The 19,324-nt window shown below is 38.4% G+C and overlaps 1 protein-coding gene across 1 annotated transcript in view; it reads right to left on the reverse strand.

Moving 5' to 3' along the window:
- plekho2 (pleckstrin homology domain containing, family O member 2) overlaps positions 1-12,307 on the reverse strand; it is a 178,971-nt gene extending 166,664 nt beyond the window's left edge. Inside the window, exon 1 of the mRNA XM_034184900.1 lies at positions 12,130-12,307. Coding sequence (XP_034040791.1) covers positions 12,130-12,138 — 9 coding nt within the window. The 5' untranslated portion in view covers positions 12,139-12,307. The remainder of the gene's footprint in view (positions 1-12,129) is intronic.
- Positions 12,308-19,324: the final 7,017 nt, after the last annotated feature.

The following is a 19,324-nucleotide window of genomic DNA, read 5'->3' on the forward strand; positions in this document are numbered from 1 at the left end:
TGTACAATTTCCTCTTTTACTGACTTTGTGCTGTAAATGTGCAGACTTTTCTGATACATTTTTAATCAGCATGCGCACTGCAAAAACTATTATAATATGATGGCAGACAAAGCAGTGAAAGCAGAAAAGTGTCAAATCACAGCCATTTTGTCTGATTTAACAGGTGCAAGTCAGGCTGCGTGTCCGAGTCTGAACACGGTGTGAAAAAAAAGAAACTGTCAGACTTTTAATCACAGAAATGACTCCGGTCCCAGTTTCCTCAAATCAGTGAGTGTCAGCAGTGAACTTTAATTTGTACCTCTGTTATTGTGCACATCCACACTGCGCGGGGTTTTTAATGGAAATACATTGTGATCGGATAGGAGATTTTATCCGATGTGAGTGAAAAATCCGTTATACAAAATCCGTTATACATGGTGTTTATTACATGGAAAACAAGACAAAAACATTGGAACTTGCTTTATATCTGCTTTATACGATGATGGTTTAGGTGAGTTTTGCTGTACATGGGACTAAACAATAAATTTACCACTCAAAACTTTGATGATGAAGTCTCTTCCATCCCACACTGCTGACTTTATTTTCCCAAATTTTTCTTCTGTTCGGATCGGAAGGGAATCTGTAAATCTTGAAGCCCTTGTTGTATGTATTTGTGCCTCCAAATGCACAGCAACCCGCCATTTTCAGGGAATAAATAAATAAAATAGCTGGATTTCCATGCTGACAGATTAACAGTGAACGCTATTTTGGAACGTGACCGTTTTTTTTTTTTGGACTCGTCATGTCGCCACTCTCTTAATTAAGGCACACTAGGGTAGATGGGTATATATTGTCAAAGAAAATCCAGTTGACAAACAATTTACAAACCCAGATATGTAGGAAAAGACTATAGTCAAGTTGCTGGCATTGACTGTAATGACTTTTTCTCTGACCACTGATATGACATCTGCACATATTTTGAATGAATGAATGAAAACTATTTATTTCGAACATTTGATACAACAACAATTACAAGATAGATCAGTAAAGACAACAACAAAAAAGTTCCTACTGTGTACCCAACATGTCCGAAAAGGGGTAGGGTGAAGCATCAGCTTATTTATCCCTACCCCTTCTTCCCCACAACCAGTAATACCCTTTGCCACATATACACATAGATTCCTACACACCTAAACCGATATCAATATATATATATATATATATATATATATATATATATATATATATATATATATATCAATATATATATATATATATCAATATATATATCAATATATATATATATATATCAATATATATATCAATATATATATATCCATCAACATACATACACATATATATACACATATACACACATATATACACAAACATAAATATACACCTACACATACCTACTTACATACAAAATACTATATATTTACAAGCCGAAGCAAAAAACAAAAACACCCTAACCCTCATTACCCTTCCTCCTCCCTATACCTAGAAAAAAACATATTTTTGTACCGCTGTTTGAACTGGTTCATGCTTGGACATTGCTTGAGCCCCACTCCCAATCTGTTCCACATCCTCACCCCACAGACAGAAATACAGAAACCTTTTAATGTTGTTCGTGCCCACTGATGCTTAAAATTAAATTTCCCCCTCAGACTGCAATCCCCTGATCTGTTAAAAAACATATTTTTAATATTTGCTGGAAGTAAATTGTTTATTGCTTTATACATGATTTGTACTGTTTGAAAATGAACCAAGCTTGGTCCAATATTTACAAAAAAATTATTAAAACCGTTGACTACCTCATCCTTATTTTCCTTCTTGACATTATTATCAATGAAATACTGAGGGTAACTCTGTTTTTTATTACCATTTTTGATAATGCTATTTAATATATCCCATATTCCTTTAATATTGTTTTTGTTATTATATAATATGTTACTATAATATTCCTTCCTACATACCCGTATAATATTAGTTAATCTATTTTTGTATTTCTTATATCTATTTTCTGCCTCTTTAGTCTTTAGTTTTATGAATTCTCTATACAGTGTATTTTTCTTATTACATGCATTTCGTAACCCTTTAGTCATCCATGGTTGATCTTGGATTTTTTGTTTTCTGTAGTCTTGTTTAATTGGACAATTTTTATCATATAATGATGTAAATATTTGTAAAAAAGTTTCATATGCACTATCAACATCACTTTCACTGTATATCTTTTCCCAGTTTTGCTCCTGTAAATCCTTCTTTAGTGTGTTCATGTTTTCCTCTGTCCGCACTCGCCTGTATTTTATTTTCTCCTCTGGCTGATTCCGCCAATGGTTTCTATTATAAACGATGAAAACTGGTAGATGATCACTAATGTCATTGATTAATAATCCACTCACAGTGTTATTCTCAATATCATTGCTGAATATATTATCAATTAAGGTAGCACTATGGGATGTAATTCTGCTTGGCCTGGTGATTTTTGGATATAAACTCATACTGTACTGTTGTGTGGGCCGCCAGAAGAGGAGGTACTGCTGGCCCACCACCAGAGGGCGCCCTGCCTGGAGTGCGGGCTCCAGGCACCAGAGGGTGCAGCCGCCTCACAGGAGCAGCTAGGGTGACAGCTGTCGCATCACCTGCAACAGCTGTTACCAATCAGCAGGGGTACATCAGCAGGATGACGTCTCCACCTCTTTGCCGAGATATCGTTCTACCTGGAAGGTAATATTCTCAGCTGACTGTTTGACAGTAACCTTTTGTGACTTTTGTGAGTGATAACAGACCTTTTTTCCAACGAGAGGTGGAGGTAGCTTTCCTGCCGTGGGGATTACTGGGTGCAAACGCGCCCACCTTTAATTGTGTTTTTGTTCCTCGCCAGCAGTACCAGGTCCGACACGCGGAGGCAGTGGCCACCTGGGAGTTCGGGACTTGGCGGCTCCAGTATTCCCGGGGTCTGGTGGCGGAGGAAATCGTGTGGTTCCGGTTCTGCTTTGGACAGGTGTCTCCTATCTTCGAGCCTGCCCACACGACACCTTTGTGGATTGATTCTGATCTATTGTTGTAATCTGTTGTATTTGTTGTGCACATTCACAACAGTAAAGTGTTGTTATTTGACCTACTCCATTGTCCGTTCCTTTGCGCCCCCTGTTGTGGGTCCGTGTACCGACACTTTCCCAACACTGTACATTATATTGATAAATTCATCTGTTATTTTATGCTTATTTGGATTGAGCAGATCAATATTTAAGTCACCACAAATGAACACAGTTTTTTGATTAGTTTTTGAGAACATTTTTCCCATACAGTCAGTGAATGTTTCAATACTAGATCCTGGTGCTCTATATATACAGCTGACTAATACATTTTTGCTTTTTTCTTCACATATTTCAATAGTTATACATTCTAATAAGTTATCAATTATTAGGTTGAGGTGCAACCTGCATCAATTTTGATGCAGGTTGCACCTCAATATGATTTAAAAATACATCAAACAGATGTGAAAACGCCGTATCTGGACGCTCCTCTTGATTGTGAGGTATTTATGGAACAACCTGAAGGCTTTGAGATGGAATCAAAGACAGGAGAGAAGTTAGTCTGTAAATTTAACAAGTCACTTTATGGTTCGAGACAGTCGGGATGAAATTGGAATAAGATGCTGCATGATTTTCAAATTGAAAATGGTTTTATGCAGAACTCATCTGACTGCTATACTTACACTAAACAAACTGAAAATGAGAGGGTCATTTTGATTGTTTGGATTGATATTATTGCAGCAAGTGATGATCAAATACAAAGGTGTGAAGGAAATGTTGGCAGTTATATTTAAAAATAAAGATACTGGAAACCTTAAACATTTCCTAGGTATGGATTTCACACAAAATGAGGGTGAAGTAAAAATGAACCAGAAAAAATATATCATGAAAATCTTGGAGAGATTTGGCAAGGCTGACTGCAAACCAAGATCAACCCCATGTGAAAACAAAATGAATTTTGACAATGAAGGTGAATCTGTTGATTCTAATACCCCCATCACACATACACCGATTGAGGCCAAATTGTGTCAGAATGACATATCCGGCCACAATCAGGAAGTATTGAGGTGCAGTTTGAAGACCAACGGACAGCAGTCTCTGAGCAGTCTACATATTTGGTCCCATTTGCTCTCCCGAGTGTGTTGCACATGTTCAGAACACTCTTGGTGAAATCGAAATGGAACACACATCTGACGACGGTCTATGTGCAGTTTTTGCATCATCTGATCGCAGTCTACATATTCTGACGGCATCAAAACAGCATCTGAAAGATCTGATCGCGGTTGATTGAGCTCTGACATAAATCAGTCACAGCAAAGCCTGTAATGCCAGTAATGAGTAGGGCTGTCACGATTAGGAATTTCTGGAGACGATTAATTGTCAGACAAATAATTGCGATTGACGAATATATTGTCTATTTTTTTTTCTTTTTTCCCCTTCTTTATATTCTACTATTGTAGTATAATTACACAACTCTGGAAGAACGTTTGGCTTCTGTGAGTGGAGAAACTGGGAATGGTGCAACATTTTTATTTTTATCTTCATTTTACATGCAGTCCCAACTTTTTCTGATTTGTGGTTGTTTCTGTTGTATTTCTGAAATTGTTTCTCCTCATCAGTCACGTTTTGTGCTTAAACACTGCATTAAGCTCCAGATTGAACAAATAAATACCTTTGGAAAATAACAGCTGTTAAAGTTCAGAGTTCTCACCTGCTTTTTGTGATCTGTGCGTCTGAACATCACCACAGCTTCTCCACGTCAGGGTTTTTTTGTTTTTTTGTGGCTCAGTTCATTCATATATTCTAATTTTTTCAATATGTTTTTAAAGCTATTTGACCGTTTATTTCATCTCATGAAATTCAGCATACGACGCGCACATGGTGTGAACAGGATGTTAACGGCAGAATCACACCTTTAGAGAAAGTTCAGAGAGAAGTAAAAGCAGCTTCACATTGTTTTTTTTTTTAACTTGTTCACTAGGGTTAAAATCCTCTCTCTGTTCTGCGCTCGATGCGCACTGATGGTTCTCAGACTGTAACGTGTCGCGCCTGCATTCAGGAATCTCCCTCACCCACCCCCTCCCTCCCAGTCTGCAGCCTGCTGACTCTGCGCGCGCGCGTGCACACGCACACACACACACCGACAGCTCCGCATTTTAGACGGCTTTTGAAGAAGATGGCCACTGTTTTAATCGGTCGTCTTATCCAATCGGCAGGACGGATCGCTCTTCAGCCTCCATGTTATTGTCCCGCCTTAAGACGAGAGCGAAGCTGCAGCACAATGACGTCAGATTCTGAGTTGTTTTATGCTTTGTGGATAAAATAAATAATTCACGGTAATCATGAATATGAAAAATAATCGCGAATATGAAAAATAATCGCGATTGACGAATATTGTAATAACTGTGACAGCCCTACGTGTCAGAGCTGAACTGAACTCACCGTTGTAATATACATATTATTACTTGATCACCATCTAAACTCTGTAGGAGGTGTGACGTAGAACTGTATCTCCAGGCCATGACAACATTATTAAACATGAAACTTGTATTAGTCATTCTGAAACTGGCAGTCCAAGAAGCAGTCCTTAGTTACTTTCCTTAGTTACTGTTATACTGTTTGTCGCCAAAGGTGGAAAAACATATTGACATGTAGACTGAACCAGATTCAGGGTTAAAACGGGTCATGGATCTATTTTTAGAATGTCATGGATGTAATGAACACTGTGATAACATGAATGACAGCGAAGATCACATGAGTGCTACGTAGCCCCGAAACACAAATCATGGCAAACACAGAGCGCCCCAGCCCTGCAGAAGAGGACACGTATAGAGATAAGTGCCGTGCACTATAAAGAACCAAGTCACAACCACAGCAACCACACACCAAATCCATCTCCACCTGCAGGTGCAGGCAAACCATGAGATAGGACACAGGTCCCTAATTCAAACACCAGACAGGAACATAAACCTTGCAAGGAGAGGACAAAGATTGCCCACTAGGACACAAGCCAGGAGCACCCCCAGGCACTGGTGGTACCTCTCAGGATCAAGGTCTACGTATTGGAGCCAATGGCCAGCCAATGGTGCTGGGCAAGCACCAAGTCCAACTGCATGGGAGGTGACCCATACCACCCAGAAGCGGGCACACCAGGTCAATAACGTCTGCTCCCCAGAGGCCCCAACACAACAGCAGACCTAGCAAATGACACCCTATGTGGTGTCCACACCCACACCATGAGCCACTGACATGTCAGATGGACCAGGGGGAGCAAGAAGAAGGCAGAAGCATACCATGCCCACTATCACCCCAACTCCTCTAGGTCAATCCCTCGCATCCCCCAGAGGTCCTAGACAACAGCAGGCCTAACAAATGACACACCAAGAAGAGTCCACAGCCACATCATGAGTCACTGCCATGTCAGGTGGACTAGGGGGCCAGAGGCCCACAACCAGAGATACCCAGACACAAGCCTGAGAGTCCCCGGTTTACAGTAACAGTAGTATTCCCACGACAACAACTTTAGCCTTATGAAATGCACACAGAATCACACACTACAGTCTTATAAATTACACAGGAAAGCAGATACTGCAGTGTTGTGAAGTACGGGCAGAAGCAGACACTACAGTGTTGTGACGTACAAGCAGAAGAAGATACTACAGTGTTATAAAGTACAGGCAGAAGAAGAAACTACACTGTTACAACATACAGGCAGAAGTAGACACTACAGTTTTATGAAGTACAGAAAGAAGCAGACACTGCAGTGTTATGACAAACAGGCAGACGGAGAAACTAGTTTTATGAAGTACAGGCAGAAGAAGACACTACGGTGTTATGACAAACAGGCAGAAGCAGACACTAGTGTTATGAAGTATGGGCAGAAGTAGACACTACAGTTTTATGAAGTACAGGCAGAAGCAGATTCTACTAGGGCTGCAGCTATTGATTATTTTAGTAATCGAGTATTCTATCGATTATTCTGGCGATTAATCGAGTAATCGGATAAAAAGTACTTTTGTGTTAACAACATCAACAGTCCAGGGTTCTCCCTAAGCAATGGCACAATGTCACTGAGCCATCACGGAGGTTGTCAAATTTCATGTATCCCTTTCTGTTTTTCTGGGTAATTATTTTTTCACATCTTTACAAGTTTTGGATCTTTCCTGGTGTCAGGAGCTCAGCCAAAGTCGGGCCAAAGACTTGACATTTTTACTGAAATGGCAATGGGATGTGGCTTGCTGTTTTTGTTTTCCCCAGCTTGTAAAATTTAACCATTTTAAGTTTTTTTTTTTTTTAAAGGTTGGTGAACTGGGTCCCTACGTGATTTTTTTATCCCTTTCTCTGCGATTCAGCAGATGCATTTCAGCTGGAGGTTGAACATGCAAGCCTCACAGTCAGTTTTTTTTTATTATTATTTTATTTGAGTTACCATGTTTGTGAAGCATTGTGTGTTGCCCAAAAAGCGAACATTAAAAAGCGAAACACTCAGTGTAAGTGAGCAAAACACAGAAAGAAGAGTGGACTTCTTCCAGAGACTGTCAGTATGCCCGAGGATGGAGCTCTGAGGGCAGTGCTGAGCCGCTCACACCGGGCTGAGAGAGGCAGCCACCGGCCACCGCGCAAACAGCCACCCCCACGAAGAGCGGAGAGCAGGCAGGGGAAGAAACAGTTTTTTTTTAAGCAGACAAACACACTGCTTCACTTTAAATGCACAGTAACCTATTTCAGATGATCAGCGTGGACCGTTTTTCCCCTATAAGGCTTTATTTCACTCTTTGTGTCACGTTGGAAAGCTGTAGCTATTGTGCTAATTTGATTTGTGCTTACACGGCTTATGGATGCTCTACTCTTCTTCTGTTTGTTTTTCTGGGGACGTTACAGCACCACACACAGGCCTGGCATATGTACTACAACGCTAAACGAAGCTTCGAACATTTTTTGTTATCAAATTATTTGAGTTACTCGACTAATCATTTCAGCCCTAGATTCTACAGTGTTGTGAAGTACAAGCAGAAGAAGATACTAGTGTTACAAAGTACAGGCAGAAGCAGATTCTACAGTGTTATTAAGTACAAGTAGAAACAGATACTATAGTGTTATGAAGTACAGGCAGAAGCAGACACGACAGTGTTATACAGTGTTATTCGGGGTTTTCACGTATCCCATAATCCCTTGCGTGCCAAAGAGTCGCCGCAGTCAAAACAACATAGAGAATCCACACGATGACAATTGTAAATGAATATTATACAAAAATGTCATTTTTAAATGCTTTTCATCTTGTTAATAAGAGACTGCTGCATGATACCCTGAAAACTTGCTAAAACAATTATAACAAAAAATCAGTTTCTGCTGCGTGGAATTTAATAAGCGCAAACCGAATTTCAGACATATTATATATATTAGTCTGGAACAAAGAGGACAAACAGTGTTGTAAAGAACAGTAATCAAGACGTTAAAGAGCAAACTTCACTTTCCCCCAGAACGACATGAACAAGAAGCGAGCGTAGCTCACAGCAGCTCTCATTGAAAATAACGGAGAGAAAGCCTGTGATTCTCGCATGTTTACGCAGTAACAATGTCTATAAACCCAGAGAATATATTCACAAGAGTTTTAGGCACAATATAAAAATAGTTTTATGTTGCGATGTTAATTGTGTTGTCCGTGTGCAGCGGTTAAAGTGAAGCGTGATCAGAGCGTATCTCGCAGCACAGCGACCTCTCTGAGATTTTGCGGGATTTGAAACCTGACAAGCCTCAATGAACAACAGGTAGAGGCAGACACTAGTGTTACAAAGTACAGGCAGAAACAGACACTGCAGTGTTATGAAGTACAGGCAGAAGCAGATTCTACAGTGTTATGAAATACAGGCAGAAGCAGACACTAGTGTTATGAAGTGGCCTACAGGTAGAAATAGACACGACAGTGTTATGAAGTAGAGGCAGAAGAAAATACTACAGTGTTATGAAGTACAGGAAGATGTAGACACTACAGTGTTATGAAGTACAGACACACTACAGTGTTATGTAGTACAGGCAGAAGTAGACACGACAGTGTTATGAAGTACAGGAAGATGTAGACACTACAGTGTTATGAAGTACAGACACACTACAGTGTTATGAAGTACAGGCAGAAGCAGATTCTATAGTGTTTATGAAGTACAGGCAGAAGCAGACACGACAGTGTTATGAAATAGAGGCAGAACAAAATACTAGTGTTATGAAGTACAGGAAGATGTAGACACTACAGTGTTATGAAGTACAGACGCACTACAGTCTTATAAAGTACAGACACTACAGTGTTATGAAGTACAGACACACTACAGTTTTATGAAGTACAGACACACTACAGTCTTATAAAGTACAGACACTACAGTGTTATGAAGTACAGACACACTAGTTTTATGAAGTACAGACACACTACAGTCTTATAATGTACAGACACTACAGTGTTATGAAGTACAGACACACTACAGTCTTATAAAGTACAGACACTACAGTGTTATGAAGTACAGACACACTACAGTGTTATGAAGTACAGGCAGAAGTAGACACGACAGTGTTATGAAGTACAGGAAGATGTAGACACTACAGTGTTATGAAGTACAGACACACTACAGTGTTATGAAGTACAGGCAGAAGTAGACACGACAGTGTTATGAAGTACAGACAAAGTACAGTGTTATGAAGTACAGGCAGATGTAGCACTACAGTCTAATAAAGTACAGACACACTACAGTGTTATGAAGTACAGGTAGAAGTAGACACGACAGTGTTATGAAGTACAGACACACTACAGTCTTATAAAGTACAGACACTACAGTGTTATGAAGTACAGGAAGATGTAGACACTACAGTGTTATGAAGTACAGACACACTACAGTCTTATAAAGTACAGACACTACAGTGTTATGAAGTACAGACACACTACAGTCTTATAAAGTACAGACACTACAGTGTTATGAAATAGAGGCAGAACAAAATACTAGTGTTATGAAGTACAGGAAGATGTAGACACTACAGTGTTATGAAGTACAGACGCACTACAGTCTTATGAAGTACAGACACACTACAGTCTTATAAAGTACAGACACTACAGTGTTATGAAGTACAGACACACTACAGTTTTATGAAGTACAGACACACTACAGTCTTATAAAGTACAGACACTACAGTGTTATGAAGTACAGACACACTACAGTCTTATAAAGTACAGACACTACAGTGTTATGAAGTACAGACACACTACAGTGTTATGAAGTACAGGCAGAAGTAGACACGACAGTGTTATGAAGTACAGGAAGATGTAGACACTACAGTGTTATGAAGTACAGACACACTACAGTGGTATGAAGTACAGGCACACTACAGTGTTATGAAGTACAGGCAGAAGTAGACACGACAGTGTTATGAAGTACAGACAAAGTACAGTGTTATGAAGTACAGGCAGATGTAGCACTACAGTCTTATAAAGTACAGACACACTACAGTGTTATGAAGTACAGGTAGAAGTAGACATGACAGTGTTATGAAGTACAGACACACTACAGTCTTATAAAGTACAGACACTACAGTGTTATGAAGTACAGGAAGATGTAGACACTACAGTGTTACGAAGTACAGACACACTACAGTCTTATAAAGTACAGACACTACAGTGTTATGAAGTACAGACACACTACAGTCTTATAAAGTACAGACACTACAGTGTTATGAAGTACAGACACACTACAGTCTTATAAAGTACAGACACACTACAGTCTAATAAAGTACAGACACACTACAGTGTTATGAAGTACAGGCAGAAGTAGACACGACAGTGTTATGAAGTACAGACAAAGTACAGTGTTATGAAGTACAGGCAGATGTGGCACTACAGTCTAATAAAGTACAGACACACTACAGTGTTATGAAGTACAGGTAGAAGTAGACATGACAGTGTTATGAAGTACAGACACACTACAGTCTTATAAAGTACAGACACTACAGTGTTATGAAGTACAGGAAGATGTAGACACTACAGTGTTATGAAGTACAGGAAGATGTAGACACTACAGTGTTATGAAGTACAGACACACTACAGTCTTATAAAGTACAGACACTACAGTGTTATGAAGTACAGACACACTACAGTCTTATAAAGTACAGACACTACAGTGTTATGAAGTACAGACACACTACAGTCTTATAAAGTACAGACACACTACAGTCTAATAAAGTACAGACACACTACAGTGTTATGAAGTACAGGCAGAAGTAGACACGACAGTGTTATGAAGTACAGGAAGATGTAGACACTACAGTGTTATGAAGTACAGACACACTACAGTCTTATAAAGTACAGACACTACAGTGTTATGAAGTACAGACACACTACAGTCTTATAAAGTACAGACACACTACAGTCTAATAAAGTACAGACACACTACAGTGTTATGAAGTACAGGCAGAAGTAGACACGACAGTGTTATGAAGTACAGGAAGATGTAGACACTACAGTGTTATGAAGTACAGACACACTACAGTCTTATAAAGTACAGACACTACAGTGTTATGAAGTACAGACACACTACAGTCTTATAAAGTACAGACACACTAGTCTAATAAAGTACAGACACACTACAGTGTTATGAAGTACAGGCAGAAGTAGACACAACAGTGTTATGAAGTACAGGAAGATGTAGACACTACAGTGTTATGAAGTACAGACACACTACAGTGTTATGAAGTACAGACACACTACAGTCTTATAAAGTACAGACACACTACAGTCTTATAAAGTACAGACACTACAGTGTTATGAAGTACAGACACACTACGGTCTTATAAAGTACAGACACTACAGTCTTATAAAGTACAGACACACTACAGTCTTATAAAGTACAGACACTACAGTGTTATGAAGTACAGACACACTACGGTCTTATAAAGTACAGACACTACAGTCTTATAAAGTACAGACACTACAGTCTTATAAAGTACAGACACACTACAGTCTTATAAAGTACAGACACTACAGTCTTATAAAGTACAGACACTACGGTCTTATAAAGTACAGACACTACAGTGTTATGAAGTAGAGTGAAGTAGCGGAGCAGCTAGGGACTATACTCACATCTTCCATGATAAAGGACAAACCTCGTTATTTCAGTTTTAAAACCAGTCGGCGGCACTCTTATCCTCGACACAAAGTCTTGATTTCTGCTGTGAAACACAAAAACTGCTGCATTTCCAAAGAGGCGCGTCAGAGAAGAAAATAAGGAACTGAGAAGCTTGATGTGTCAACCCCCCCGTCTCTCTCTCTCTCTCTCTCTCGTTTCCGGTCCCGTTACACAGTCAGGAGGTGCAAAGCAGCAGCTAAACACGAAAAAAAACTCTCAAAAAGGGCAACACATATATATTTCTGTCAACAATAACTACACATATTAGATAATTTGCTGCACGTTATTGTATTCACACACACTGTATTCACACACACACCGACACTGTGTGTGTGTGTGTGTGTGTGTGTGTGTGTGTGTGTGTGTGTGTGTGTGTGTGTGTGTGTGTGTGTGTGTGTGTGTGTGTGTGTGTGTGTGTTTATGAGTGCAATGGTAAGTATATTTCACATGGTGAAAGATGGAATGTTTCAGCTTTCACTGAATTAAATATCCGTTCCATTGAAAGAATGAAAAACATTATTTGTTTTATATAACAAATAGATCCTGATATTTTATTAATTTATAAACAACAGAAAAGGGACTTACATTTCGGTCTTTGTCACTGGTGCTTTAATGTCAACAGTCCAACATGAATTTTAAATTGGGCACCAGTCTCATTTCGGGGGGGGGGGGGGGGGGGGGGGTTGTCGCTAAAGGGGTAAAATATGACGCATATGACGTAATTTCTCTACTTGCGGGGGACAAATGCTGCGGTTTTGAATATATATGTGTGTGTGTGTGTGTGTGTGTGTGTGTGTGTGTGTGTGTGTGTGTGTGTGTGTGTGTGTGTGTGTGTGTGTGTGTGTGTGTGTGTTCGCAGGGGATTTTAGTCAGTCCAGCGGCAACTTGCAGAGATATGTGTGGCATCAGAAGGCTGCAGGCTTCACTGCAGGAATTTCTTTTTTTTTTTTTTTCCCAGGATTTCAAAGAAATATTGGCTGACGACATCAATCATGAAGATCCTGATATTGTTCCAGAAGGCCCACCCTCTTTTGCTGAACAACAAAACTCATAGTTAAGAACAATTCACATTTTATTTTCAGGCATAAATTATTTCAATATCACTGAGGTATCACACAGTCAATAAGATGAAACATGCATCATTTATTTCAGTCAACACAAATCAAATAAAATATGAGAGGCATCATGAAGGACCTGACACCTGCCTTCAGTTTCTATCAAGCTGCCAAAACTGTGGAAAATCATCAGCAAGGTTTTATTATTTAAATTGACATGAAAGGTTTGTAGTTTCAGAACTGTGCACATCGCTAGAGAAGCATCTGAGTCATTGCATTATCAAGATGTGCAGGATATCTGGGATCAATCGTGAACCCTCACAAGCGGCATTCTATCAGACGGCGGCTGACAGGATGATGCAGGTGACCGCTGTCACCGGAGACCACCAGCTGACCATGTGGCTGGCACTGCAGGTGTTGGATGCTGGATGCTGAGTTGAGGAGTTCCCAGTCTGGCAATGTGGACAGCCTTGTTGTGGGGATCTCAAGCCACACTTTTTTCCCTCAGATAAAATAGTATTTAGACTAAAACAGACATCATCAGTATTTACAGAATTGATTTATTTAATTTTGTAAAATCAATATAAACACAGAAAGGTGAATATATCAATGATACACAGATGACACAATGAAACATAAAGGCTTATTTCCATTGTGATCCATGTGAGGCTAAAACTTGACAACATTGAGGAGCTCAATTAAACATGTACAGATTACAAAGACATTATAATGTCATCAATTAATGTAAGTAGCAATACGTTTATAGTTTATATATAATCATTTACATGGGATACCAATGAAATAAAGTACAAATTGGATAGAAAACAATAAGATCTTAATCAATTAAAATAAACAGCAACTGTATCCCTGTGGAAGTGTAGATGACAACAAATATAGCACCAAGTTTCGGACAAGAAAAACAACAACAAATAGCACCCAGATTCGGACTATAAAATAATGGACTAGAAGACAAGATTGTCTTTTGGACCAGAAATCACATTAAAAAAATAAAAACAAATAAAAGGGTGGTGGTCCTCTTCCCTTAGGTGACTGAATAAAACTGACTTCATCTGTCTTAAAACTTGCCTTGTTGCTAATCGACTGCAAGATCTATATTTTATATATGATATATTTGATGTGAATAGTTCGCGACTTGTGGGATACATGGGTTATATCTTGATCTTTGTTTCTAAACCTTCGCAGCAATAACAGCGCAACACCGATGAAGCATTTTCATTTTGAGAGCAGCGTGACTTTGTGAGCAATAATCACAGCAGCTACAAAATGTAAGGCTCAGCAAATTATTCATATTAATTGATCAAAATATATGTTTATTTTTAACCTTATTTTGTGATGTTTGATATTGTCCATTCCCAGCAGAATATTGGAGTTTATAATACCTGTGAACGAAGCTCTGGCTGCAGAGCAAAAGACCAGAGGTAAAGAACTCAAAGTCCTCTCGCGCATGCGCGGCACAACCTCAACCCCCGAGATCAGAAGTTGGCATTCCATCTCTCTACTTCTATGGGCATACATAGCACCATGTCATGATTCATAGTGGCTTGGCCCTGAAGGTTGTAGGAGGCATATGCAGACTCACAGACACAGAAGTAGGATTAAGAAAAAGGGCTTTATCTGGTAAGCAGGCACAGGTTTGGTACACAGGGTATCAGTCAATATAGCGGATGTACAGGCAGGTAGCAAGCTGAGTCCAAAAAACAAGCAAAGCTCCAAATACACGGCGTCAAGGAGTTCACCAGGGCTGAGGCAGAGGCAAAGTCAAAAAACAAGTAGAGTTCAGGGATAAGACGAGGTGGTGAATGATTACACAAGCAAGGTCAGAAATACAACAAGGCAAAACAGGACTATGGTGTGAGGCTGGAAAGTGCAAAAATATGACAATCTGGCGAGGGACTGTGAGACTGTGAGGACTTAAATACTGGAAGAATCAGGGTGTGACATGAGGAACAGGTGTGCAGAAGGTGCTGGAAGGGGCGTGACCGGGGAAGACAAAGGTAAGTGCAAGAGAGTGCAGTAAGACAAAAGTAAAGTGAACTGAGGCAAAATAATTGACAGAAAACTCAATGGTGCAAAACGTGACATGCTTGACAAACCATAATAAACGGGAACAAAACAAAGGGGCAAAACTAAGAACTAAGGTGGCAAGTCAAAGAGTGAAAAACTAGAAAACTAATGATAATAACTAAAACTAGAGAGGACCTGACACAGGAAAGTGAATACAATAAACATGACAAAACAAACTATTGACAGAATAGGAAATAAATGATGAACAAATCAAAACCAGGGACTACAGAATACAGGTAATGCAATGAATGACTAAACCACAAATAAATGATAAACAGAGAATAAAACCAATAACGAAGAATAAAACCAATAACAAAAGCATTACACAAAGTAAATAAATGAACAGAACCAAACCAAGATTTAAATGACAACGTATAATAATATGAAAAGTAAAACCGTAAAAACCTCAGTGGAAGCCTAAACCAAAATAAGAGGAAAACCTAGACATGAACCGGGGCAGATCCTGACACACCAATCAAATGACAAAGATCCACTCAGCTGTTATATAACATTGGATAGCTCATTGGACAATATTGTTGAAGCAAATCAGCTACAATATTACCACTCTCGTGTACCGCTCCTGAAGGGTGTTGTTTACTGATCTTTAACCAGGTGCATCCAATTTTATTCTTCATAATTTTGCCAGAAAATACCTTCATGTGCAGCTATAAACTGTGCAAATTGCCAGTTCAAAGGCTGTAGACAAACATTTCACCTGTGAGTATGATTGAAATGGAAAGTAATGAACAATAATTTGAAGAGTTATATCCCTTATTCAAGCATACTGGCATAGATAATAATAACAATAACAATAATAATAATAATAATAACAATAACAATAATAATAATAATAATAATAATGGCTTGTGTATAGCCAAATGTTGAGTTTTGTGTTGGACAAACTATTTTAAGGCATTTATTGGGTCTACTTGTGCATAGTCTTGGAGCTTTAGGTGTTGTTGCGACAATCCTTATTACTAATATTAGGCTGAAGCTCACAGAGCAATGTATAAAAAATATGGTAATTTCAAGGGAAAACCAACTCTCCTGTAAATACTAAAGTTGTGCTTTATTCTGCTCAGTGCAACTATTAAATAAATTCACTATTGCTACATTATCCATCGTGAATGTATCATGCAATTTTTTTTATAATCTACCACTAAGAAAGTGGGTCACATATGAAGGATATAGAGTTTTGAGTGAAATCTTTTGGAGAACAATACAGATGAAATGTGGCTTTTCCTGTCTTTCGGTCTTGTGGAAGTTTCATTACTTTGCATGCTTAAACTTGTTTTGGACCAAAAAAAAAAAAAAAGATTCTGTGATTAATAACGGTAAATGGTTTTCCGATTCATTGAGTTCATGAATGTTTCATATTTTGAGGAAGAAATGTGGTGCATTGTAGAAGCGGCAGAATTTTATGAGTGTACCAAATTTACAAGCTATTAAGAAACATAATGAACAAAAGCAAGATATCTGGATTTTTTAAATCCACTTTTGTTCTTGTTAACTTTTGTTCATAATATGGTACCAGTAAATATATATATTGATAAGTTTGTTGATGATTACACAAAACTTGTATAAACTTTGATTAAAGAATCATAATTTTTTGAATTTAGTATTTGTCCCAGTGCGATATGAGTAACTGAGAATAGAAGGGAAGAAAGTGTCAAAATACAAAAAGAAGGAAAGCAAATAAATCAAATAGCTAATCATGGCAGACATAGATTAGGAGGGATGAAGGTTACATTAAGTGAAGAACAAAAAGAAAGAAATGAGAGAATCAGCTCAGTTATTACATGAAATATTGTTGACGTTCTAATAAGCCGTCTATGTGCAGTCCACATAGCCTGCGAGTGGCAAGACCGCCGGCAGTTTGCTTCAGCAATTTGTACGGAGTTTGTGGGCCAATAACAGACCCGATGTTATATATAGATCAGTGGTCCCAGCTGAGTTGAATAGAACATTCCATGTTTCACCAAATTAAATATTCTTTCCATTGCACAAATGGAAAAAAATCCATTATTTGTTTTATATAATGCCAAAAATAGATACTTCTCATTTCATATTTTTATATTATATTTTTCATATTCATATTCTTAATTTATAAACAAGAGAAATTAAGAGACTGACATTTTGGTGTGGTTCCAAACAGTACAACACAAACTTTAAATAACAATCCAATCCAAAATTGTTCTCAGTCAACTTGCAAAAACAGTCAGATAGTTCAAAAACAATCCTGACAACATAGTCCGTAGCTAATGTCGTGCATTGACTTCTTTGTCTAGACTCCCGTCTGCTTTCCTCAGTCCAGTGAAAAACTTTTGACAGAAATTTGTTGAGCTCTACATCCAACAGTACTATTTTGGCAACAGATGTCACAGCAAATACTGCAAACGCCTCCAGACAGCTTACAGTGTAGTGGATTTTTTATTTTTTATTTTTGGTCTGTGTGTATAAGAAGAATTAACACCGTCAATAAGCTTGTTCAAATCATCATATGTCACCAAAACGAACCCTGTCATATATATATATATATATATATATATATATATATATATATATATATATACACAGTAGTGTTCAGAATAATAGTAGTGCTATGTGACTAAAAAGATTAATCCAGGTTTTGAGTATATTTCTTATTGTTACATGGGAAACAAGGTACCAGTAGATTCAGTACATTCTCACAAATCCAACAAGAACAAGCATTCATGATATGCACACTCTTAAGGCTATGAAATTGGGCTATTAGTAAAAAAAAAAGTAGAAAAGGGGGTGTTCACAATAATAGCAATGTGGCATTCAGTCAGTGAGTTCGTCAATTTTGTGGAACAAACAGGTGTGAATCAGGTGTCCCCTATTTAAGGATGAAGCCAGCACCTGTTGAACATGCTTTTCTCTTTGAAAGCCTGAGGAAAATGGGACGTTCAAGACATTGTTCAGAAGAACAGTGTAGTTTGATTAAAAAGTTGATTGGAGAAGGGAAAACTTATACGCAGGTGCAAAAAATTATAGGCTGTTCATCTACAATGATCTCCAATGCTTTAAAATTGACAAAAAAAAAACAGACGTGTGGAAGAAAATGGAAAACAACCATCAAAATGGATAGAAGAATAACCAGAATGGCAAAGGCTCACCCATTGATCAGCTTCAGGATGATCAAAGACAGTCTGGAGTTACCTGTAAGTGCTGTGACAGTTAGAAGACGCCTGTGTGAAGCTAATTTATTTGCAAGAATCCCCGGCAAAGTCCCTCTGTTAAATAAAAGACATGTGCAGAAGAAGTTACAATTTGCCAAAGAACACATCAACTGGCCTAAAGAGAAATGGAGGAATATTTTGTGGACTGATGAGAGTAAAATTGTTCTTTTTGGGTCCAAGGGCCGCAGACAGTTGGTGAGATGACCAACCAAACTCTGAATTCAAGCCACAGTTCACAGTGAAGACAGTGAAGCATGGTGGTGCAAGCATCACGCCTGTGGAATGCCCTGCCCATCCACCTGAGGGCGCCACAGTCAGTGGACTCTTTTAAATCAAATCTTAAAACGTTTTTATTTCAGAAAGCTTATGAATTATAGTTGCTAATTTTAACTGATTTTTAATTGATCTTGTTTTATTTTTATTGTTGTTGATTGCTGTTTTATGCTTTTTGTTTAACCTCTGTGGCACTTTGAGATTTGTTTACAAATATAAAGTGCAATATAAATAAAATGTATTATTATTATTATTATTATTATTATTATTATGATATGGGCATGTTTCTCCTACTATGGTGTTGGGCCTATATATCGCATACCAGGTATCATGGATCAGTTTGGATATGTCAAAATACTTGAAGAGGTCATGTTGCCTTATGCTGAAGAGGACATGCCCTTGAAATGGGTGTTTCAACAAGACAATGACCCCAAGCACACTAGTAAACAAGCAAAATCTTGGTTCCAAACCAACAAAATTAATGCCTCGCAGATGTGAAGAAATCATGAAAAACTGTGGTTATACAACTAAAT

The sequence above is a fragment of the Thalassophryne amazonica genome, chromosome 2 (assembly GCF_902500255.1).
Source record: "Thalassophryne amazonica chromosome 2, fThaAma1.1, whole genome shotgun sequence".
Lineage (NCBI taxonomy): Eukaryota > Metazoa > Chordata > Actinopteri > Batrachoidiformes > Batrachoididae > Thalassophryne > Thalassophryne amazonica.